The sequence below is a fragment of the Ciona robusta genome, chromosome 10 (genome assembly GCF_009617815.1).
Source record: "Ciona robusta chromosome 10, ASM961781v2".
NCBI lineage: Eukaryota > Metazoa > Chordata > Ascidiacea > Phlebobranchia > Cionidae > Ciona > Ciona robusta.
Genome location: NC_143244.1, coordinates 1,649,446 through 1,675,624, shown reverse-complemented (window position 1 = coordinate 1,675,624; position 26,179 = coordinate 1,649,446). Strand labels below are relative to the sequence as shown.

The window sequence follows — 26,179 nt, the reverse complement described above, 5'->3', positions numbered from 1 at the left end:
TATGTGGGTTATATGCTGAAGTGTGTGGTCTAGTGGTTTGTGGATCAATATTTTAGCAGGCATGAAGAAACGTAATGTTACAACATGAAATGCTGTTGTGACAAAGTGTTGGCAACCAAACTATCACAAACTATGATTTCTTATACTCTAATCCATTCTATATGAGTTACTATGTAAACCTTTACCCCGGGATCTGTATTGAAAGACCTTTACCCATAAAATTGATTTTCGGAAAAGTAAAAATACATTTGTTTGATAATTTTGTTTTATTTAAAATGAAGTGAACAAATGGAAGCGCAATAACGGACCAATGAATGAAAAATGACATGAAATACTTGACGGTTTTACGAGGCAATAACAGAGTTAAATAAAGCTGAGAAAAGATACAAAAAGACGACGTATATGTGAAAACGCTGTGATACGTAAATAACAATGCACTGAAAAACTGACTGCTATGAAAGGGGCACTAGGGGTGTAAGGAAGAATTTTGATCGTATTTATGATGTAGTTTTGTTAAATGGTGATATAATTTTATGCTTGTTTGTGTAATACATTTATTTTCAGTACAAGCAAGGAACAGGCATAAGTATTATAAAAAGGCGCTGCATCAAAATTGGAGGTAACGAATAAATTCTTGGCAAGTTGGAAAAAAATAAGAAAATACTGGCAAAATAATCCACCTTGCCTTTGCCCAAAAGGGTTTAAATGGGATCTCTATTGTGTTAAACACATTTAGCTGCAATAAGCAAGATGAGCAACAAATATATATACTGCAGTTTACTTGGTGTTATAGAAATATCTGTTTAGGTCTACAAGAGATAAAGCACTTAAAACAGGTCTTGTCTCAGATAATTTTTTGGTGAAAAAGACTGAGGTAGAATTGTTTCATAAAGACCGTAACTTTATGAATACTGTTGTGGTGTAACGAAAGGTGCTGCTAGTCTTTTCATGTTACTCCCAGTAAAGTTAGCAAAGGAATTAAAATGCAAAAGTACAAGTTAGTCACAGTGCCAAGACAGTTGTTCTGTACAGCTTATGTTTTACCATAGCATGTCAACAGAACACTGTCGAAAATAAAGCAATGGAACTTAGCAGTCAAGTTAACAGCGGTGAAAAATAAATTAAACAATAGAAAAATTGAATACAAATAAAAGAAACATGAGAGTTAGTAGAATCTGTCACAAGAACAAGGTTGGTATAGACATCAGTGATGTAAATGAAGCAAGATAGTGATTTCTCTAAGAAGAGCGAGAAGTTCCCTCAGTGGAGGGAAGAATTCGGGTGAAAAATCTCAGCTTCACCTTTTTTGATTTCCTGTTTCCCGGCTGCCGCTCAATTATGAAGGGCATATCCGCTGAAACAACTAATCCTACTTTTACATTAATACGATTCCGCCTTTTCTGTGTACTCATAGTTTGGTGCTGGTGAGAACGCTCTTCAAATGAGCAGTCGTTGTCAAAGAACCTTTTAACCTCTTCTATGTCATAGAAGGCTATTCTTCTTGAAGCAATATCATCATAGTCTCCACCTCTTTTTCGAGCTCTTTTTCCAATCTGGGACCATAACTTGGTGGATATTTTGGCCACTTTTTTCTTAATGTATTTGCATCTTTGTGGAATTGAGGTTTTTACTTCATTGTTAAATGATCTGCGGTCTCTATACTGAGCTTGAGATCCTCTGAGAGTTCCAGCTGCTTGAATCTGAGCTGAGCAAGGCCTGTCAGAAGGTCTTAACTGTTTCATGAGGACGTTAAACCATGATGCCAAAGTTCTTTCCACTCCCGCATTGCAAACTTTTAGGTTTCCCGTGCAATCTGGATCGCTAGGGTTACAATGAAGAGCTGGAATGTAATGAAACATGATTTTTACTTTCTCAGCAACTGGGGAATACTGGATGTAAAAGTCGTTTGTATCACTGACATCAACTTCCAAATGTCGTCTCACTGCTTGGTAGTTTGACACTGTTACATTCACTGGTTTCCATAGTGGCTGATATCCGTCCGTCAGAAAATTACGACTGTCGTTCGCATGGCGAAAGAAAGCTTTTACGTCGATGGCGTAGCGACTAAACTTGCATTGCTTTGGTAGACAGTGTGGACTGTTTGATCCAATCGCATTCTTGCATGAATCTACACCAGGAACAGGTGCGCATCCAGTCGTTGGTGTATCGGGAGTAGCTACCGGTGTAACGGGATCGCATTGAGCACTAAAGTTGGTCATTAGCGCCGTTAGAGGTTCCCACAATGTTGGGGCAAGCGGGACGCTGAAACTAATCCTTGCGTTGCAGTTTTTCTTAGGTCGACCAGACCAACACACCTTTGGTATACCTTCCTTTGTCATTTTCTTGTACGCGATGCTGTGCCAAAGCTCAATTTCACGCAGTAGAAGAGGATATGTGTGGGTGAGACTGTTAACTGCTGGAGATGGAAGACAATACTCTTGTCTGTGGTTCCGTAGCACAAGTTTCGTTGTCATTGTTAAGGCCTCTTGAAGTTGGTTAAGTAATGCTACCTTTTGGTTGTGTTGCAACGAGTTTAACGTGTCGCGAAAGTTATCCCCGACTGTTGGAAGAACTCTATCCACAAAGAATTGGTTCAACTCGTTATGGTCTCCTGTCTTTGACACCACAGGGGATCGTGATGATGGTCGAGTATTATGTCTACATCTTATAGGTTGGTCGTTTCTTGTATTCCGATGATTATGGTTTCTGCAGCCATGTCGTTGCCTTCCTGTTACCGATCTGTTGCAGTTACAGATTGCAGCAATGAGGGCTGGGTTCATTGTAGATTCGTTACAGGGTTCTGCAATAAAATATAAGACTTGAAGGTTGTTGGCTTAGTAAGTAATCGTTGTGTGACAAATTATCAAAACTTAATGGAAAATTACAGAAAAAATTGATTAGTAAAACTAAGGCTTATGCTCAGGCATGCAAACCTCACCCCAATTTTTAAAACCACCTTTTGCACACCATTGATAATACACTCATGTTTCGCTGTCTGTACCTTCCTGTCTATTTAAATTCCTGTTATGTCCTTCACTTTGGTATTCTCTGGGTATTCCTTATTTATCTCCAACCACCGTCACACCAAGAGGGTAAAATCCAAACTCATGCAATAATATCTAACGCTATTTAGAACTCAACTAAGATAGGTATACCAACTACTCAACCTGCAGATGGCTGTTTCCTCAATTTTGTTCATTTGGCTGTTTTCTAACTGTAAGGAGAAACCGAGCAAATGCACCTTGACCGTCAACATTACATAACGGGTTTTCATTTTAATGCATTTTGCAGGCGGTTACCGATGCTTGTTGTAGCCCCTGTGTATTTGCTCAGTTTCGCCATGTAGGCCTAAGGTTGAGTTAGTAGTTGGTTAGCGCATACCTGGTGCTTGGGGTTAAGGAGATGGCACCGGTTTGAGGCAGAGCAGGCAGTGAGAAGACTCGCATAGCGTGGTTGGAAGAGACCTAACGTGATATGACATGGCCTATAATTCCTTGTAGTATTTCATGCCTAACTTTAACGTTGTCTATTGAACTACAGCTTTGACCGCGTCATGCCGCCGCTAAATGAAAATGACGGCGGTTTGAGCGTTACGGCGATTCGTTCTGCGTATCCATGTAACGCGCTTTAGAGCTATAATGAACAAATAACGTTAAGTTTTGGGTAGACGTTTTAAAGTTACGATAATTGGGAGTATGATTGAAAAGCCCGTGCATAAGTTTGCGCCACAATTTTTGGGTCTAAGTTATTTGATTTGCTCTGTTTTTAGTTGCTGTGGTTAAACGATTAAACACCACATTCGGCACCGAAAGCGAAGAAAACTGTGTGTGAAGTTATCATGCAGTTATATGAATAAAAAGAGACATGCGTGTCGTTCATGCTTGTATACCATGATGAATGAAACTTGTTCTTGATATATTTGACCGTGAATTAGAACTGTTGTGTTGAAAGGATGGCCAGGACTCAATACATGCACTGTTGTGTTAAAGCCGCACTATATTTAATACCACATACCAATAAGCTATCAGACTTCTATATCAAGTTATAATGGCCGAGCAATAGAGCATGCACATACAGTTACTAATCAGAGATTTAATCTGAGACCGGTTAAGATAAGGAGCTGCTTTATACGAAATAGGAGATACAAACGTACCGACAACAGGCTGCTTTTGGCAATTCGAAGGTATCTGATCAGAGATTCGAGGGAGTACATTCCTGTGTTAAAGAGAAGTTTAGATACCAAGAACTGTTGGCAAACAGTTACATCTAATTGTGCTGTTGTAAAGCTATATCTTGAATTGAAATAGTATGACTTGTACTTCGTATATTTCATATTTACATAATTAGTGGCTGCTGCTGTAAACCTTATTTAAAGCCTATTTTGAAAGTTATAGAGAATACTTCCATGCTACAAAAACATGGGAAATAATTAGGTGCTGGTACGCCTATAAATATCCTAAATGCCATTATATTATGTAAGTTTTCATCACTTTTACGATCATGGGCGGCAAGCTTAATACGGAGATACCACCACGAAGTTTCGTAATTTACGACATGCTCACGATATCACGGTATATGGATGGTTTGCTCTATTTGACTTACGAGTTTTGGGAGTCTCTGGATTCACACTTGCTACGAATCCATCCGCACTCTGGATCGAAGTTACAGCACCTGAAGAAACAAAAGCTGTTATAGCGGTGGCCGGTGGTAGAGAGGGGTATACTCAAAACAGCATACCCAAAGCAATGTGTGATACGATAGATACCGTTATCACATAATATCCAATATTTTCTAATTTTATTTCTAACAATTAACAACGCTCTTTACGTCGTTAGGATACGTTTTTATACCGTCTTGCCCCAACCTATATATTTATGTTTAACAGTTGTATAGTGGGTGGTTGGTACCTTAAAACAGAAAACACTGGCGTATGAGGACCTATACTTACGCGGCATTGGGATAGCGGTCGCACTTCGTAAGAGGAACTTGTATCATTTTGTCGGTGAAGGCAATGAACGCAGAGGGTTTCGGGTTCGCGTCCAGGTCTGGTGAGACATTCGCCGGTAATTCAGGATGGGAAATATGTAATGCTCTAACACCACATGAAGTTGTACTGGCGCATGTCGACTGGTCGGCTACATTCATCTCTTCAATCAGGACAGATTTCGGGCCCTGAAATTTAAAAATTACGTTAAGGTAAATTATTGCTAAGCATCCAGATGCGATGATAGATAAAACGCTTCTTTGTTCTGTAAACAGTCTAACTAGGTTTTGATTACGTAGTGGGGTTCAAGAACCAAGCATTTGCTGCCGAAACGAGTTTAACAACTTTCCAATTATGTTAAATTGTTGTTGCTTTGATATACCGACCTCAGTAGTTGCAAGTCGTGGTCGAATTCGAAGCATTTTCCCATCTTCTGTCCCAGCATACAACATCATTGTCTCACTGCTACCGGCATTCTCGTCCAAAGCGATTTGCGTCAATCTTACGCTAAGAAAATATACAGAATTAACATCTAAAGGGTATACGATGTACTGACAAATAAGGCTTTACGCAGCTGATAAGTTTTATATCAGTGTTATATTAAAGGTTAAAAAAAACTTTGCTTTTTTAACCTTTATTGTACTTTATACAGAACTTGTCACTTTTTACGGGTATTACAGGAAATCACTTACTTTGACTCTGTAACAAAGATGGGCAAGCCATAACGTGGTTGTACAGACTCGTACATGATCTGGTGAGCCTTGGCAAAGTACTCGGCTTCGTTGGATACCCCAGCATTGCATCTGAGCAATTTGAAATATGTTATCTCTGATATTGTATAGTGGTGTGTTAACTAGGGTTCGTAAATCGGTTTTGCAGGGAAGTGAAATAGAAACGTTCCCTCGTTTTATTATGGTTGCTATGTACGAAAATTTCATTGAGTTCCATAGGGCTACCAAATGCTTGTGCTATTACTTTAAAGTAAACCCTTTGAGTGCAGAAATGCAGCATGGACATAAAATAAAGCACAGGAATCTTTATAATACTGGACATCTTTAGAGTAGCTTACCTAGTTGGTCTGGCAACGGGTTCATCTACTTTGGGTAATGGAATCTTCTTGATGACAGTGTTAATGGGCGGGGGGACTCTGCGGCCGGATTGCATGGGCGAGGTCCTGTCGAATTACAAGTTGTAACATTGCAGTGTAATGGTGGTTCACAGTGGCGTGTGTATTTCAAGTATTTAAGCTTTCAAAGGATGGGCTCAGATTGCTCTTATTTATAGAGTGTGGAAGGATAAGGCGGGAATATCGCAGGGTAAGACAACAAAAAAAAGACATTTTAACATTTTTGCCAATGAGCAAAATCGGGTTATTAAGGTTGCACTAATTTTTGTAAGAGAAACACGTCAAAAAATCTAATTTTTAAGCAGATTATTCCAATCAATGAACGCCTTAATTGTGCAACATAGTGGTATAATACTTACATGTCAGGGTTCGATCTTAGCTGTTGTTCCTCCATAAAATGTCCTTCATCGAATAACCTCGCGATATCATCTTGAATGGAATAAACACAAACCGCTGACATTGAGATGTCACTCCACTCCCTATCATCAAACAGAATAAACGTTAATTACTCGCTTACTTTGGTCAGCAGGTAACTCGAGTTAATTGCCATGGAATTTTGAGGTTAATATAGAGGTTTATACTCTCGAATATCAAACATAATATTCGCTAATTTGTCGCCTATATAGGTAAAGTCACAGTGGAAAATGGTATTAATTGTCACGAAATATTTAAATTTTATATATGAATCTGTAATTTTAATTGATCAGGCCACATAATAAAAATGCCTCTCACATTAGGAAATGCGAAATGCCCAGCAATTCAATATCACAAAATTTTTCAAGGTGTTTATCTTACCAAGGTGTGGTAAAAGTTGCGAAGATGACGTCAGTGGGTCTTCCGTCACTACCGGTGATACGTGTGACGTCAGAAACTGACGTCAAATTGTTGAAATGAAATACTTCTTGTCTGCTGGTTGTTCCTTGCGTTGAACATGTCAGTCGAGCCTTTAAGAAGGTCGTCCATTGGTATCGAAGTACAGTTGTGCCGCCCATGTCGTCTTTACATACTTGTGCGACTCTTGACCATGTGGTCTAGGGGAAAAGGCAATGAATGAATGCAACTTATTTATCCTCGCGTGTCGAGGCAACCACAGTCGTTATAACGTGGGTGTTAGGTTTTTATACGCCCTGATTATAAGTTACAATGTGTGTAACTTAATAGGTGATTATTTCGGGGTGTTTGTTTTTAAGGACACACACGTCTATAAAGGAAGCAGCATTCCACCTTGAACAATTTTTAGGCTTAAGGCGCGCTAACCACTTTGTCACGGCGTCGGTTATTATGTGATCCTACAGTTTATAGCCGCTTGTCATCGAGTATGACGTAACGATGCGGTAGCGACATAAACAACAGCAGCGACAAAACAGCGCGAAATTGAACAGTGGTTGTTTGTGCGGCCAATTTCCGCCGAGTCGCAGTTAAGGGCAATAAAACGGCAGCCTAGGGTTGTTGTGGTGAAGTGCGTTATCACGTATTGTTCTTTATCTGCTTACCAGATGATCAGCGCCCGTTTCGACGCTGGTGGGGATTTCGCGAAAGAAGAGATAAACCTTTTCGCCGTACTCAATTAGCTTGACAAAGGACGGGTCTGTAAGAGTAAACAACATCGTGTTATTAACCTAATCGTATTGAGCGAGTCACGTAAATAAAACGGGAGAGTTTCTCACCATTCAGCCACTTGTGTACACTCTTCAACGACGGGTTGCCGCTTCGTACGAGGTATGAACGCTTGCCCATGAAGTCAGTCACTGCAGCGGAGAACATCTTGAAACCGCGAGCTGCGAAAGGAAATATCCATTTAAACCCACGCCCGAAATAAAGACGCAACCTTTTGGGAAATTCAGATCTGTTTTATTAGCCAACAAACAAATCTGCTATTGCTGTCAAGCGGGCGAAGTCTAAAGGAGATAATTACGTAACCGCCCATGTTATGCTCAAGCTGTGACAACCTTTCCCACAGAAGCAAGAGTTCACACGCAAGTTAACCGTGTCCGGTAATAATTACACACACTCTGGCACCCCTCAACTCGTATGCGGTCGAGTTACAAACCAGTATCCTAGCTGCTTGGCTACCGTTGCTGGGTGACTAAATGTTATGCAAACGGAGATTACGGATGTCTATAACCCATACAGCCGTTGAGCGGATTTTCATAGCGTTTTCCGAGCAACTACAACTGCTTAGTAGATAACCAAGTTACGAAGAAAGGAGGATAAAGATAGAAGTTACATATGTTGTAACTCGTAAGCGGACATGTGTATAAAACAGAACATTCGTGTAGTTGTCCCACTACGCACGGATAATAAGTTACATTTTTATTCACACATTGTATGCAATCAAACACGGCGGTAGAAGAATAAAACAAGTTTCACTTTTAAACAAGTTTCACATTTATTCAAATTAAGAAATTACTTACATGTGTTGGTGTACAAAGCCACACTGGTTGTGACTGGGTTTTGTGGGCAGCCGCATTGCTCGTTACACATTTCTTCACTGGTGTATGGGGAGTTGTGTGGTGTAGCGGCAGCAAACTGTGCTCGCTGCAAAATAAATTGATTGATTTAAACAAGTGTAACCTGATATTTTACTTCATGAAATATAAATTCGTCTAGCTCTAAACGTACAATGATTGATACGTGTAAAGTTGGGAATGGTTTATTTAGCTGTATACTTTAAATACCCCTTAACCTTTGGTAAAGGAGGGTAACGTGAATGCAAAACAATGTGTGTTTGATTTAACGCAATAGGTTGGGTGAGTGAGGCCTATAGTTTCGGTTCTACGTTTACACTACAAGAGTCTCGACTTACTGTGTAGATTCTGCACTTTGGTTCGTAAGAGTTTGTGCCACACACATAAAGAGTATTGTCTTGCCGAAGCTCGACCACACGGATAAAGTTCTTGCATTCGTACTATATGCGGGGAAACAATTGTTAAATACACGACCCGGTTAAGCACGCTGTACCATGCATAAGTTACTTAATGAAAAATCCAATAAAAGTATTATTCACAAAGTTACATGTGCGGTAACTTAAGGTGTATGAAACGGACAATCCGTGTTATAAAGACTGTCGTTGCCCTGTGATGAGAGGATAAATAATCGCATTCATCCATTCATTCATTCATAGCACACATGATGAGCATCACGCACGCAGCATTATAACATTATATTAAGAAACAAGGAAGTATGTAACACGTTGGGCCAAGTTCTATTTTTCGTTTGAAATAATATCAAATTGCTCTGAAATTAAGTTAAATGTTATCCCGGAAATTTTGAGAGACTTACTTCCTGTTTCCCGACGTCGATGCATGTCGAGCTCGAGTTGGGATTAGATGTCCATTGGAGTCGTTCAAGGTAGCTGATCTCACCCGACGTTGATGTTTGGGAAGCGTTGATCATATAGACGTAGTTGCTGTGGACAGAGGTTGAATTATTTATGTGCCAATTACGCAAAGGGGGGTTAAGTCATATGGGGTCGTTCTATAATGCATGCGAGTGATTTACTGGCCTTATTGCGCAAGAGGGCCATAAAAGTAGAAATCATTTTAAAAGTAGAAATCAGCCGCTAAAATGAATAACATCATGTACTTTCCCCCGGCGTTATTCAGCAGTTTGTAAACGATGATGCGTTTTCCCAAAATACCCGAGTGTTTAACCGCCGAGTAGTTTGCAAATGGGGCTAATAGTAAATGCGGGTTGAACTGCCGAACTCCGGGGGCGTAATAACTTCGCTGAACAAACTAAGCGGTCAAGTACCGCTCATGCACTATGCGATAACAATGGCTTTCATACGTCATAAACCCATGGATCTAGGGGTTCAAGCGAAACACAAATACGAGGGTCGACAGAATACGCAGCCGAAAGCTTTCACAAAAATTCCATCACCGTTGCAATGAATACTAGCTTTATGAGAGAGACACACATCATTTAACTTTAATAAGTTTCTAAAAACAGAACGTCCTGCAGTTCAAGTACGTTTTGCGTGCCGTTGATAATACAATGAAGTTAAAGTTTGTGAATTCCTGCCTCAGGCTCGCTCAACCTAACACACATGCTAAGCATTGTTCGTATGTTGCAATTTTACACAAGATAGCGTGTATCTCTTATCCATTTCACACCGTTCGTGGTGCAGGTTACGCTACCGGGCAACTAGTAGGTCAGCGCTGACGTTTACTGGTCGTCTAGTGAATAGAAACTTTGTTTATGTGAGCACACGCGTGGCTAAGTGCATAGACTTCCGCCACGAAAGGACACAATTGAAGACATCCGTCCGGAAAGCTGCAAAAGCCCGATACACTCCTAATTAGGTTTTGTGACAAAAGGCAACTAAAACCGAAGGCAAGGCACCGGCAATCATCCAAAACTGAACAATAGGTCAATGCGGCTTTCTAGTTTATATAATGGATAGTCATCAAACGACACCGCGTACCAGATTGAGATGCTTTGCCTTTCTGCCTTGAAAAGCAGGCAGTGTAGGTAACAGCTCCACTGCCTCCGTACCTCTATTATTGTCATAGTACATTGACGCTGGTTCGTTTTGTTGCAATAGAAACGTCTTTATAAATAGCACCGGTCTTTGTGACAGAGAACAACGCGTAGTGTTATGATACGCCAGCCGAAGACGAAATTATTCATTCCAGTTTAAAAATAAACAGACAGCCGGAAAACTAACATAGGTGGTATTGTAACACACGGACGAGATAGCTTTTTTAGCTGAATTCAGCACAAAAGATGTTTACGATGCCCGCCAATTATGAGGTGAATAAGACAACTAAAACTCAGCTTTAAAAGCTATTATCATTCCGTAGCCATCTCTATTCTTCGAAGAAGACCGATTTCTGTTCTATATGAATAATGATCGGTTTATTTCTGGTTTAAATCCAAATATTCGGAGCTTACGATGGTCAAGCTTGTAATTAATAAGCATCTACAAGCGCATATGAACCGCCGGGCATAATAACATGCATTGTAAAACTTATACATTCCCGTCACAGCGACCCATGCACGTGAAGTCCATAGAGCAAAAGTCTAGACATAATTAAGATTACGGAACGAAGCTGTCTCGTTAATTTGAAAGACCGCTGCGAGAAATAAACGAGCTTGTAACCATTGGAATATTACCACGGTCGTGAGGGGTGTTGTAACGATTTATGAAAGATAGGCGAAATGTATACACATTCCTGCTGTAACTTACACCAATACATAACGGTAGTGAGATTCCAGAGTATATATAGCGGAGCTCTGTTAATTCGCCACTTTGTTTAAATACGGGAAGCTTAAGCGACAGGCGCTCCCACTGTATGTCTAATTACAAGACTGCGGCTGATATCAGGTATGGTAATGATTAAGCACTGTGAGGAATGAGCTGCATTTTCACGGCCTAAATGACCTTTCGGTGTTTGGAGAAATGCTCCACACAGTTAGCCACATGGACGACTGGATTAGCTGAACAAACACGAGCATCTAAAACTCTATGCGTGTGGGGAATGCACACGATTCAGCTGCTTAAAATGCATGCCAAAAAACGCCGTTGTCTCTTGCTATCCCTGGTGTGGGGGTGCCGACATTCGATACGCAGAGAGGAAGCGTTTTCAAGTGCCAACAATAGAAAGATAAATGGGGAAAAGCAGCAGCAAATTTTGGATCCAAAACGAGCAGGCGAAGTGGGATATTTTATTACCTTTAGCTCCTTGCAGAAGCGCAACACGCCCTAAAAATAAGTCTTTTAAACACGGATTACGGCGTGCCTAGGGTTCCAGTAATACGTAACAATGTTGTAGGCTGAATAGACCGCATTGCAAGCTACGTGGTCCAGTAGTAAACTATGCTAATGAAATAAGAAGGGTTTTTGCTCGTATAAGCCCTGCAACGTTCCAGCAGTTACGGGATTAATTATCCGGAACAGGGTACGTGCATTTGCTCGTTTGAAGTGTAATAGATCGTACCTTCTGTTCCGCAATTGCCGGCTGGACGAGCTCGTTGCCAAGCTCGCTATTAGCGGGTACACGCGTTAACAGCAATATAATAGAAATTAATCGACAAGCAGTATGTATACCGTGTTGGTATCTGCCTGGGGCGGTAGGACGGAAACGATTAGTGGACGAATCGGGATCATGGACGGTTGAACAATACAGCAGTGATAGATGAACGCTACAGGATCGGTAAAGGAATTTCCGCGCACTGTGGATACCTTACGGAAGCGTCTAATTTGGCAATTACGCTCTTGAGGACTTTTTCGTGGCGAACATCGCACTCTAAGCTTGAACTAATGACGCAGTTATCAAGCTTAAGCCACCATTGATTTAAAACTCGTCGACCGCGAGTCTAGAAAGATGTTGTGACAATTATAACACGCTTAGCATCGACAAGAGAGCAATGACGCGGACCCGGCTTTGTTGTCCAAAAGCAGCGGCTTATAGTGGCCGGCGGCGGGCAAGGAGCGGAAACGGTGGTCGTGAGACACTAAATTACCTTTTGAGTGGCCTCTCCAACTCTCACGCACTACCAATCACCATACGCTATACTTTCCAGTTTATTTTCGCCACTATGACATCACAGTGCCTCTTCTCTGATGGATTTGAATCCATAGAAATCCGCTATAATGTCAGATAATCGCGGTAATTTGTTTACCTCCATTTCACAATAGGGGTTTGTCTCTCGCCGCTTTTTGACTCACACATCGATACAATAATGACGTATTGTAGGGAGTGTACACTTCAAGTGTATGAGATTTATAAGGTGTGCAATGGACTTTAGATTTTACGTAATTTGTTAAGAGTTGAAACGATGATTGAACCAGGATCGTGAATGGCCGCTTTTTGGACCCAAAACAAAGTGACGAAAAAGGAAAGTTCCGAACAGGTGGTCCTGACATTTTAAAGCAAAATAACTTGCTTTATTTTGACGACGCGTCTTATGTTTACACTCACCCGATGTGCTACGGTAGAAATTCACTTTCTGGTCGCACATATTTTTATTTGAGACCCGGTGGTGCGAAGTGACGTTACGTAAACTATTATAGAACGGAAGCTATACATAGAAAGTTACGTAACCACCTGGATATTACATGCAGAAAAAACGGCTCGTGCCTTGGATATAAAATTGCGGGGAAAATGTAGGTTTTTTTACCCGCTTTTGAGATAAAAGTCGTTTAGATGTAGAGATTTGAATAGAGCAGAGATCACGCCATAACGTGTATACGTATACCCGCAAAGTTGCGTTACAACTTAACTGCGGAAAAACCTGCGCGAAAATGGCATTGTGACGTAAATAATCCGCTGCTGGCGTCACGCATGGCTGCGGGTGTGTTGGAAACGAACGAAAATTCCTGCTTATTTATTTACCGAGCTTTGCAGGGTCGCCTACTCACGCGGCGAGCAAACGCGGGACCTTATTGTGAACTAATAATAGACAGTACCAATGCATCTTGCCTTATTAGGCCGTCTGTACACCTTAACCCGCTGAAAAACTATGCGCTTCAGTACACGCTTTGTTTTCAATACAGTCGGTTTGACAATTCACTTGAAGTTGACAGTATAAACACACTATATCACCGCATGGTTGGTTATACTGCATCGTGTAATTAATCTCATATTATGTTTCGTACCTTGGACTTCGAAAACGGGGTCAACGAAAGAAGGTATCTGCCGATCACTTGTAAAGTCCCGACCAACGTAAATATGTGTCAGGCACATTGAGCTAACGGCATGCGCGAAGTCGAATTATCGCTGGCTATTATGATAATCTTCTGGCGATTACTAATCGTTGTGTCCCTTCTCCACAAAAGATTGTGACGATGGCCAGAGCCAAAGACCCGAGCGGGCAACAAACAAAACTCGTGATAAGCCGTTCGTTGATCGCTTTTCGTTTACAATATCGGGAATTCCGTACAAAAGTGCTCGCTTAGAATAAGTACACCATGATTCACCCTCAAGATTTAAACCAGGCGCTTCAAAGGCCAGCGCTGAATTGGTATTAGGCGTGGCCGTGATTGTTTTTCAAACTTTAAAGCTGAATCCAATCATTGAGACGATATATTTCTACACTTGTTGACAGAGCAAACCCAGTGGTCGTTATGTGACGCACACAGTCCAACACTCGTCAATTTTGATGGAAAACTCTCAACCCTAAAGCGGGCGCTGCCATCAGACCATTATATAATGGCGTTAACCAAAAGAGCGATACGAGCAAAGTATGTTGTCAAGTAATACCATACCCGAGGTGTAGTTAAAGCACAATGCGAATCATTTAGAAGCGGCACGCTTGATTAGACTCCGGTTAATTCAGGCTGTGATCTGTGACGGCATTGCTAATCTAGCAGCACGAGCACACCTGTCAGCCTGACAGGATTTTCACAACAAATTTTACAAGACATCAACTCCCGTTTGCTGTAGGCTTACTACTTTGATATGATCTTCGCCACCGTGTGCAATCTCTACTGAGAAAAGGTAAAAACAACTTGTATATTGCTGTGGTGGTGAGAGAAAAGAGTCGCAAAGAATACGTGTATATAATTCTTTGAATATCCTTTATTCAATAAAAACATGTACCACCCTGACCTAATTTAAAACAGACAACAGGAAACAACAAACAAATTATACAAACATTCGCCAATGAACATTTTTCCCGTGTCGGTTAAGGGACATAAAAACAATTTTAAACCATGTACGTTTATGCCACCAACAGAGCAGCAACGAAACGTAATTTGTTCGTTTTAAACAACTATAAATCCACCGGATATACGTTTAAAACATCCCGCGTAAAACGGCAGCGCTTACGGCTTAGTTTAGGGTGGGTTGACCGGTAGGCTGACTAATAACTAGGCCCGTATCTTCTTGTACAAGGCCAGTGATCCTGAAATGAGATAAACGAGTTTTGCTAAAAGAAAGTACCTTGGCTCTTAAGAATGCACCAGCTTAAGAATGCAAAAGCAAAACTTCAAACGGTGACTTTGCCAAGTAAACTCTCGCAATGGTCGAGTGGTTATTTTAAACGGCTCAATGATCGCTTTGAACTCTTTGCTGCACGGACCAACTGTTTTTAAAATTGAGTGAATTTAAGTAAGATCGCCCACAAAAAGCCACGGCCCCCAAACTTTATACAAAGGAAATGTCGCTATAAAGGACCCCTTGTCTGCAAGGTTATTATTGGACCAAAATTGTCACTGCGGCGTAAAATGGGTTTGCTAGACCGTACATATGTCACCGTATCTATTTCCGAGCGGAAGTTATGGTATATGGGTTTGCACACTAAAGGTTACGTTTAACTGCGGTAACTTACGTATATCCATACACCATGCGACGTTACGTAATAACTTTTATAAGTTCCTAACCGCAAAACAACCTGTTTAAACAGTAGTCGTCCGTATTAAGATAATCTTATTACACATAATAGCTATATCATCACTGAAAATGGAAATTAAAATCCTATCAGAGCCGATTAAACGAGACTAGTTAGCTTATAGCTTCGTATACAATGTACAGGCCTGAAAAGAAAGCGTAAACAAGAATAAAATTTCTCTAGGAAAAATGATTTACTAAAACGGATGTAATCTGTTATAATATTCTGATTAAAGGTTTAAAGTATCGACGTCATACAGCCTATTGTTGCGTGATAATGCTCTATCAACAGGTCAGTAATGACGTTGCATGATTGGGTCATGAAGTATTTAAAGGCACTCTATACTGAACTGACATGCAGGCCTATAAGCCTATAATCGAGAGATTTTTGTACGCAAGAGTACCACAGTACAGGGGGTACTGCAAACATAAATGCGGATTTTTCGCTCTTTTTAGCCACGGTATAACGCCTTTAAGAATACATGAGACCAGACATGTTAGTTTAAGCACATAATGGAGAAAACTAAAGCCCAGTAACCTAAACTTTGCTCTTACACTGCAACAGTGCGATCAATACAACGTGAACAGTAGGAAAGCAATCAATAAATTGATTTTCGCAAATCCCAAACGGTACTACTTCCTAATTACCAATTCTTTTTTACTTTGAATTCATGTATCTCTTTGTACAGTGGAAACCATTTACAAAATTTACAAAACAGCACACCTGTCGCCCGTTGCCGGATGTAGTAAGAAACAGTCTAACCATTATAGTTAAACTGTACATGTTACAGTTGGTGTAAAGGAAAACGACCGATACGCTTGACAAAAAGGACCGACAGGCCGGACATTTGTGGTTTAAAACAAAGACTTCCTTTGCGGATTAAGCCCTTGACAATGCTAATAGTTGTGGTTCCAATCCACTAAGGAAAACAACACAAACATTGGGTTTAATATAGATTTGATTAGATGTCGGAAGTCGGTATGACTGATGATGCTTGTACATGTTTCGCCTTTGGTGGGAAATTATGCGTTGATAACTAAATTGAAACTGTCTTATAAGAACTTCAGCCGACCTTGAAGGCAAGAATAACACAACAGGAAGGCTTAATGATACGGGTGGCTGCAACTGGTCAACAAGGTTACGACGGTGGCGTTTTATTACAGACCACACGGGCAACTGGATGGGAACACTCTGCCTTTGTTTGCAAACCTAGAAGTGTGGATTGTTTGGACCACTCATGACGTAAAGCACGAGGCAGTTGTGTTATTTTTTGGATTACAAGCGTGATAACTTGTCTAAATATATGCCATATATTTGATGCGGTATGAATGAGTAAGATTATCCTAGCGTCGCCGCGATGATGTATTGAATGAATAAAATGAAACGGTAGTGACGTCTAGGGTTCCTGGCTTTATAAATAACGTGTCAATTCATTGGACTAAATATTATTGCTATGACATCAATGCTTACAACTGAATATAAAGGCACTTCCGAATTCGCAATATAATACTGTACACAGCAATCGGGTTATATGCGATATATCTCCAGAATATCAAGCGAAAGTCTGTGTATCTTAATATCTATAGAGGACTGTTGCTTTTGTATGTACTGTGGCAATGTGGAGAAACATTGTAGCATACGATAGAGGCAATCGTGAAACATTGTGTGGCATGTTTAAATGGGGATGGTCTGCGTTTTATCGATGGTGGAATAACATCCGGGTGTTCTGTATAAGCGACACTTATAGTTGCTCTGTATTGTACACAAGCAATAGGGGTATCTTACTAGGCGTGTGGCAATGTATACAACAGTGAGTGGCAAGGTATGTGTGGCCCGCAGTGTCTTACTGATATGGAAACAAGTGTTAAGTGGCTGTTTGGTGGGAAGCCGGGTGGCTAAAACTTCCGGACGACTTTTATTTGATTTGCTGTCAATCAAAATCAAACTTGTATTACTTTGCTACATTTCGTTCTAGTCATCGGAAATGAATATCCGTTATTTTGCATGCGGTATAGTGTGGAGTGGCAGTTATGGATTGTAAGTGCGCATTTGTGGCTTAAATCGTCGGCCGCGCAAATGCCGCGATCTGTAACTTGCCAAGATTAACGCGAAGTTCGAATCTGATGCAAACAAGATACCGGATATTAGACGCCATGTTTTGGCAACATTCCCCACGTTTGCAGAAATGTGAAAATTCTTCTTCGCATTAAACACCTCAGGCTACGTGCAGCTCAAGTTTGCTCTTTACCGGAGGCGAGAAACCAACTTTAAAGGAATACAACGTCATTAAACCTAGGACAGTTTCGGTAATTTGTGGCCTGCTTGTTTATAGCACCTACAACGGCGAAGAGATAATTGGAATATGACTTTAAAAGTAACAGACGATAATATGCCTATTGTGCAAAGAAAAAACGCGGTTTCTTACGCGCACAAAAGCTCGTTTTATCTCGCCATTCTACCAGTCAACCACAGCACGAGAGAACGCTAAAAACACAAACCTTAGCAGCCCTGGTGAATGTCATTAGCGGTTGCGGGCAGTGCATAATATTCGAGTGATATCTAATACCCTTGATCGCTGGCTACGAACAATTAGCAAAACAAGATCGCTTACGACACCTGCTTTCATGGGATGGGAAACAAACCCCAACCACGAATAGGTAACCCCTTAATCACCAACATATGTTTTAATGCTGCGGTCCTAATTAAAAGGTTAATGAGGCCGCTTAAGCTTATGCGGATTAGGGCTTCGTATTTGTACATGTTAAGCCGATTACCACCAATCCTTGCCTTCCTAAACTCCGCTAAACATTGATTGGTCAAACAACCTCACGTGACAGGCCTTAGAGCCAATCTGGGCGATTGCCAGAACATTGGTTAAGCGAGGTATTTATTTTCGTTAGGATGTAACTTTGATTAAAAAAGTCAAACCACCCACGAATTAAAGCTTGCAATTTGAGGATCATGATGGCGAAACACCAGAACTTGTTGGTATTTACCCCAGCTTTGCATTAGAAGTATCTCAAGTATTTTGATCGCGTCTGTTTGACTATATGACTGTATACGATGGAATGTTTACGAATACTTGTTTTGTTAAGGAATTCGGCCGCTGTTAAGTGTTGTGTGCATGTTGAATACACAAATCCGTCTAAACCAGGGGTACTTTAACCAAGAATCCGAACCGGTAAATGAAATTGCGCTATGCATTTGGGTTTATGAAAAATAAGAGGGCGAATTATGAATGTTAGTGGTAAGGGGGTATATAATGTATTAGAGGAGGTCTAACGCATTGGTGTGGTATAGGGGACGACTGACGTATGGAATTAGACGCATGACGTAAAACTGACACTTGTAGATGTAGTGCGGGATTCCTAATCCGATAACGATGCCACGCACAAGTGCTGTTATCGTTTCGTCTCAATAGACCTGCAGATTGTGGCGACCGGTACTTTAGCAAGGAGTCGTAACTTTTCGACGTTGAGCAACGACGGTTGGCACACCGTGGGTGGCACGCGCGTAGGAGCTCGGGGCAATTATGGACGAAGCGTTTTAATTAAGCAAGAGTGGTAATGCAATTGTATGATCAATATGGCGTCACAGTGGGTGGTGGCTACGTCACAATGCTAACGGAAGACCACTGTTGATAGACCTTCGAGGTTTAACAAGCTAAATAATAAAATATCCAAATTTCCCGATTCGACACGGGAAAGTTTTATGGCTAAGTTGGAAATGAGATTTTGGTTTCTATTGTAACGAAACAATTTCCGACTCAAGCAACGATAAAGTTAGTGAGACGCTGAAAAGGTCAACGACATAAACCGGCTTTGGTTGCCATAAAACAGCCTGCAAATCCTTCGTCCAGTTTATGCCTTGGTCGTATTTTAGGCGGGCAGTAAAATAGACACAGGTGCGGGACCTACTGCGCTAAAACCAGCACAGAAAACATAAATTGCCCATAACGGTCAATTTAATCTTTAAATGAGTTTGCATTGACACAGAAGTGTAGAGTTAGAAACTAGACACACCATAGCGGTATACTTCAGCTGTTAAGCGACTTGAATGCAAGCCATATCCGCGAAACAGTCGCCGTTTTCGACCCAAGGTAACTCCGATATCAAGTTACATTATTAGTAAAATCCACATTAAGCAGCCTCGGCCATATACGGAGTCACTATCGTGTCCCTTGTGTATAGAAAGGGCACACAAGGTAGCAACGGTTCGGTACTACGCATACCCGCAACTGTAACTACGATACCGATAAGGAATATTAGTAGCTTGTGGTTAGAAATCATTAACTAGATATCCGAGCGTTCTTACGTTAATGTATTCAACATAAAACCGAACGACTAGAGGTCTATTGGGGAGTTAAGTATTAACTTGGCTCGGTCAAAATTCGAGCGGTCGCTGCACGTTTTGAAAGATAAAATCTCGAATTTAAATATCACGGCCGATTTCGCTGTTAAGACCTTCCGCTGTTACGTCATAGTTGTTTTTATGGTATCACAGAAGACGCGACTTGACCACCGCCCATAACAGCAAGCTTTGCTCAAGCACTGTTGATGGTTACGTAATAATACCGCGACTTTATTTCGCGTTTATCTCCGTCGAGTGGACTATGACGTCATAAACAACGTCATTCTAGATGTTTTTGCACTGACAGACGAAACGAAGGAGAAAAATGTCTCCAAGATGCCCGAGTTACTACGCACGGAGCATCTGCCCCTAACCCCAAAGGGGAAAACGAGGCATGGGAAAAAAGTTCTGGTTCACAGGCCAGCTTTGCTCCGTGCTGAATGCCGCTTTGTAATTGACCATTAACGAGTCTCACGTCCATTCTACGCAACAACAGAAACGAATTGACGCCGGGCACGGCTGCGGTTGTCTTAAGTGTTTTCGTCGGGTAATGTTCTACGCTAAAGCAACCGAAAGGTGTTTGTTTTTAAAAGCAAACGTAAACATGGATAATGCTTTCTATTGTACCGAGGTGGCGAAGCAAACTTCGAGTTTTTATAGGCGGCAGATGACAGACATAGTTTCGTCATACTTTGGCAGCAACACACACAATGACCAGGTGCTTTTCTGCAAGTCACCAAATTGATGTGCACTTCACAAGCAATGACGTCATTTATCGACCGGTGAAATAACGCCGGTTTTGAATGGGACAAAACAATGATTTTAATTTTCATTTCTAACTCCTGACTGGGACACCGGAAACACCAAAACGCGCCGAGTTCTATCGAATCAAATAAAAGACTTTGCTTCGCTCGATTTCGTGGGTAAATACGGATTAGAGGCAACCGCAACGGTCCAGTAATATCACCCAAAAGCGAGCGTCACGGTCTAACCCTTAACACTGGCCAATTGTTGTAGGTTTGAGAGGGTAATAGCCGGATAGATCAAGTATAAACCGGTTCTTACCTCCCGCTAACTAGAAGGACATCGGTGGTAAATTCGTCCCAGCGTTTGATCACTTTAAGCTTCTGGAAATCTAAAGGCGGGGTGCTTCTCAAGCGGTGGAAGGATCGTGTAGACAACCTGCTGGGCTGTACTCCGACATTGGGCCTTGCGTGTGGGGAAGCATGGATAGGACCACGGCCGGAAAACGTCCGGTATCCTTCATGAGTGTTAGTAACTGCGGTATAAAAGTATTGTGTTAGAATGCGATGATTTCTCTGTTGTTGTGCTACATGCATGGTAGTAAATAGCTGTTCTGGTAAAAACACGTACTTTACGTATTTACCTATATAAAATGTATTGCTTTTCGCCAGATTTCGTTTTTAACTAGACAGATGCGTTTTGGCAAGTGTCGCACTAATTAAAAGGCGGAACACGTGAATTGGGTTAATGCAGAACAAATTATAATAACATCTGGTGGTCCAGAACAAAAGCGGACAGCCTTTGGCAGAATGCATTGTATAAACTTTATAACTGACACTCTCATATATACTGTATACTGCTGTGGGGTACCATGGATACCGTTAGCAAATATTATTCCATACTTTTAGGCTATTTTTAACAACTATCAATACCAATACATTTTTAGAGTCATTAGAATACGGTTGTTTACCTCTGTAAATATTATTTTTGTATGACCAAATGAAGCGATATAAAAACATACACCCAATCTACTATATAGAAAGTATTTATCAAAATGTTACCGTCGGTTCTTGTCAGTGGCACTTTAGCGTAAATGGAGTGGCTTGCTACAACTTTGGAGCATGGAAAAGCTATTAATAGAAGGAGGACTGTCGTCAGGTATTGCAATCCTACGCTCGTTAGCGGCGAACGTGATTGAACCGGTCGTGAAAGTGACGATAATCTCAAACGGATTGATCGACTTAGCGTTGATCCCTCGCCCAAGCTCCTGGAATAACTTAATTGAAGGGAACTTGACGAGGTGTCGTCGCCGGAGTTGACTTTATCGGGCAGCTGGACTCGCCGCCGCATTGGCGAGCTGTGGTTACAGGGACATCGGCCCGATTCGGAAGTTTGGCCGGAAATTAAGAGCTGAAGTTCGGCGTCTTCTTGCACGGATCCCGAGCATAAAACGGTGACACCACGGGTCCTCCGAAGCCCAGCAATTTCTTCAACTGTGTTCGTACATTCGTTCATCGTCATGGCGAAGAACGCAAATCGTTGTTTCGAATAATCCGTCAAAGTGCGCAGTTTTTAAAATCCTTTCCAGAGAACAAAATGAGACACAAAACCGCTTTCAGAACGGATAATAATTTATAGCAGATTTCTACATAAATTTTCAAACACCTGAAAAAACAGAATGCCTTTCTAAGAAATACCACCAGGAATGCTGCACACACGTATGTTTGTATACTGTGGCTTATCTAGGCCGCAGTGCACTCGTGTGAACCGTCACAATCTAATTCTACCCTAAATAACAATTATTCTAAGCCATTCATCCGTACTATAAGTCAATATTTGCAACAGTCTTAGCGCCACAGTTTGTTTAATGCTGCATTCACACAGCCTGATCTTCATCCCACTGTCTTGCTGTTCCTGGAAGCATTCACTCGACCGAGTGGCGAACACTCTACCGCAGACTGTGGATTTTTAAACTACATGTTGGCGAAGAGAAAAAGGCAAAGCGTGAGACTAAAGCGATGAATAGGATGGGAGAATCAGAAACATGAATTACGCATGAAAGGCAAAAATATAACACCAGTCAGTCGCAATGTTCTTGACCGAAAGCGATTCTATTTATTGCGTTATCGGGTCAAAAATCACGACCTGCAACATGTGAGAAGTGCCCCTTGTTCACATCAGCAGCTGGCAAGCCGGTCCAACGCAATACAAGCCACACGACTCGAATAAACCTGAGTTCCAATACCCGTGCATTGCAGCCAAAAATTCATAAATTCTTTGAAAGGTCAGAAATCCCTAAAACCCTCTCCGGTGACTCCGCGGCGCTAGAATTTCACGACGAAAACCGCCAGCCGAAATCAGATCTCTCATAACAGGGAAAGTTCGCCAAAATCGCGAAGCTTTTCGTCGGTTTTGTTGCCACACATACGTATCACGAATTGTGGCAAGTTTAAAACATCCGTATCCTGGGGCGAGTGGCATAGCTAACGATATTTTAAGTGACTAAATCCGCGACAGGTTTTCAACCCAAAGTAACCTGGGACTTAAAGCTATGACTCTTCGTGGGAAGTATGTAAAACCCGTGTGTCGAAAGCCAAGTTTTCAACCGAGGCCCGGTGTTATAAAGGTACAGAATCGTAAATAGGCAGCCTCGCTAGCCGATGGCCACACGGCGATCTCTCCCACTTTCACGGCTGTGTCCCATTGGTTTACAATTTACTTCACCACCGGAATTTCTGAGGTTAAAATTCGGATATTTCAGCTATTCAATTTAGCGCGAGCCAGGTAGATTATACGCGTCCTATTGTGATGCGATGATTGTACGTTGCATCGCGTAAGCAGGCATTGTGATGTCACAATGAACGTGGTGATTGCGCTTCTAGTTTATTCCGGTGTCGGTCGGGTGGCCAGCAAAACGGATGCTGCTTCAGTAAACGGAATTTTTATGGATTACGATTAGACTTCGGTTCGCACGCTATAAAGTCCCAACATGCTCTCTCTAACCCAGGGGTCGGGCCATCGACTTAGTATTGATATTTGGCCAGGTGTCTTTACTGGCATTGAAAAATGCGGGTCGGTTTCCGCCTAAAACAATGGCCTGCCGTAATAATCCGACGCGGGGTTACTAAGAGGTTCTTCAGAACTCGTTAGGCCACTATACCCAGGACTCGCATATTTTTTAAGGATTAATATGAGAAATCAAACGCACAGATCAGGCTACTGAGCCGCCTTACAGACCAATTCGAAAATCCTAATCAAAAGAAATCTTCACACGCTTTACCCCGGAGTTGCGTGCCTTCAGATCCCGCGAAGGTGAGAATTTACACCGATGTGCGACAATCCGCTTGAAAATCATGTCACAATAGATCCTTTCACAACTATTTGTAAGCCTTTGAAACAGACACACAGCATAGGCGAACTGCCGCAGCGTGGAAGTGCTACAATGTCAATACGAATCGATCCAAGGGAAAATTCAGGCTTATTACAGCAACCGACAAAGAGCGGAGCCAACGATTATTTTAATGATCCTGTAACTTCAAATACAGCGGGCTATAATTGCGCTTGCTTACGTCATTTTCCTGCTCACGCTAGCACACGTGGTACCTACGTAATCAAGCGCAAAGGAGAAGCAGAATGTCGAGTAAGAGAACGAGAAAGTTACAACGGGAAAGCAATGCGATTCTCACGGTACGAAGCTAATTCCAATGCAGCCACGGAAGTTGTTCGGTGAAGTGACTTTCATGATTATGGCAATGGACCTTACGAGTAATGCCGTGGAGGAAGTCGCTTGCACCTGACTATAAGCCAGGCGTTTGGGGAGTTGGGCGCGTCTCTGATTAAGATGGCATTGCGGGGAGGCGGTTTAAGGGGAACAGGTCTCCGCGGACAGTAAAAGTCTGCCGGGTGCGGATGGCTGGTGAATATTTTATAAGCGTGGCTGAATTACTGATACGGAATTCTCCATGCGAGAGGAAGTAGTCGGTGCTTCCACGAAGCCAGGCACCTGTGCCGGCGTATGCGACATTGCCTCAAGACGTCATTGTGGTTTGACGCTTAGTATTACCCGAGCTGTAATAACAAAGTATTGGCGACAGAGAAAAGGTGATATAATGACGTCACCGTTTATATTGATCTTCGCAAGTGTTATAGTTTTGCGCTGACGGAGGATCTGAGTAAACGAAGGGTGGATCAATAAATCAATACCATCTGCATTTGCACAAATTAAACAACGCCTTCTGCTACACACTTTCTTTATAAAGGCACCAGCAATATACTTAAATACAATAGTGACGTTTTAACTTGGGTTTAGCACCCACGACTTTTAATCAATTTACACGGTACCACATACACCTTATAAAGCATACGCTGAACTACAACTCATTGTGAGTTATTGTTACTTGGGTTTAGCAGCCACGGTTTTTAATCAATTTGCACGGTATTTACTTTTAAATAACTACATCTCACTGAGAGCTTATCCTATCTCGGGTTTTGCAACCACGCTTTTTAATTGACACGTTTTGTTGCTAAACTTTTCTCCGTCGTTTTTATTCATTCAATCTATTGTACTGTATTCAAGGAGATAAAAATGAAGTTTACGTTATGTTTACTGCGTTGGTGACAACTTAATCGCTGTACATACTATGGCTTTCCGTTTCCATGACAGGCAAAGAATAGAACAATGATTGCTATCTGCATTTCGCCTCGAGCCCTCAAAAGCAGACCCGTGGTATTTTTACACAAATTTGCAGCGAGAATTTTAAATCTTTCTCAAATGCCAAAGCAGCGGGATAGAATAACCGCTGAACGAGGCGCAAAATCTAGAACAAAGTAACTGATTGTATTCAGCACTCGCGCGCCCGCCAGAGCCCAATAGCCGTATAATAACAGATGAGTATCAAATTTTCCGGATTCGTAGAGTTACGTGGCGTTCTAATATAATTAGCGAAACATTTATTTAAAACGACACTGAAGTGACCGAATTATGAATTACGAATCCGCCTACGAACATAAGACAACTACTCAAGTAGTAGTTAATACGTTTTCGATTATAGTTTCAAAACCTGTATGGATCTCTTAACTAAACACAGAGAACTATTAGCGTAGTTTCCCTTGTACCACCCACACACACTAACCTGTCTATACGTCTGGGCAATACGCAAATCAACTGAAACGACATTACCACAACATATGTCTGCATATTTACTACTTCCCTTTCACTGTTGTGTAATATAGTACGTTGGGGTAGAATGGTCTCGGTTTTCATTCTAATATCGTCCGATTTGGTAAAAAGCAAAGAATATTTACATAAATATAACCGTGTCGTTACGACTGCAAAAGGCGTTGATAATCGTTAAAAACTCGATCAGAAAATATTTGATTTAGCCGCAAACGGTATCCATTCTACCCCCCAGTAATATACTACGAAACTAGACTCTAGACATCTGCTATACTGTGTACGTGCAGTTTTGGGATTAATACAGTTCCTGGCAATAGATTGAACACCAGTATATACAAATAAGGAACCATTAACCTTGCCTTACCTGAACAGACTTTATACCATCTGCTGTTCACAGCCAACCTTATGTAAATAAACCTCTAGTTAATCTATACCTAACCTGCCAGCCACGTATTAAAAACGC

At 41.5% G+C, this 26,179-nt stretch overlaps 1 protein-coding gene across 1 annotated transcript; it reads right to left on the bottom strand.

The window, feature by feature from the left end:
- Positions 1–247: 247 nt before the first annotated feature.
- On the bottom strand, positions 248–26,179 carry LOC149729405 (uncharacterized). Its single transcript, XM_089886446.1, has 16 exons — positions 21,602–26,179; positions 20,862–21,075; positions 9,393–9,519; positions 8,917–9,018; positions 8,525–8,648; positions 7,778–7,888; positions 7,604–7,698; positions 6,906–7,141; positions 6,470–6,589; positions 6,054–6,158; positions 5,677–5,787; positions 5,371–5,491; positions 4,949–5,172; positions 4,603–4,671; positions 4,154–4,215; positions 248–2,800 (listed from the first exon to the last, which is right to left on the bottom strand). The coding sequence occupies exons 1-16, from the start codon at positions 22,059–22,061 to the stop codon at positions 1,239–1,241; spliced, it is 3,843 nt and encodes a 1,280-aa protein (XP_089742572.1). The 5' UTR covers positions 22,062–26,179; the 3' UTR covers positions 248–1,238.

Bases quoted from the DNA above. Each gene is read 5' to 3' on its own strand.
- LOC149729405 (XM_089886446.1), bottom strand. From the start codon at position 22,061: ATGACGATGAACGAATGTACGAACACAGTTGAAGAAATTGCTGGGCTT. The intron at 9,520-20,861 runs GTAAGAACCGGT...CTCTGTCCACAG, and splicing joins GTCCTTCTAGTTAGCGGGAG to CAACTACGTCTATATGATCA. The intron at 7,699-7,777 runs GTGAGAAACTCT...TTACTCTTACAG, and splicing joins TGTACACAAGTGGCTGAATG to ACCCGTCCTTTGTCAAGCTA.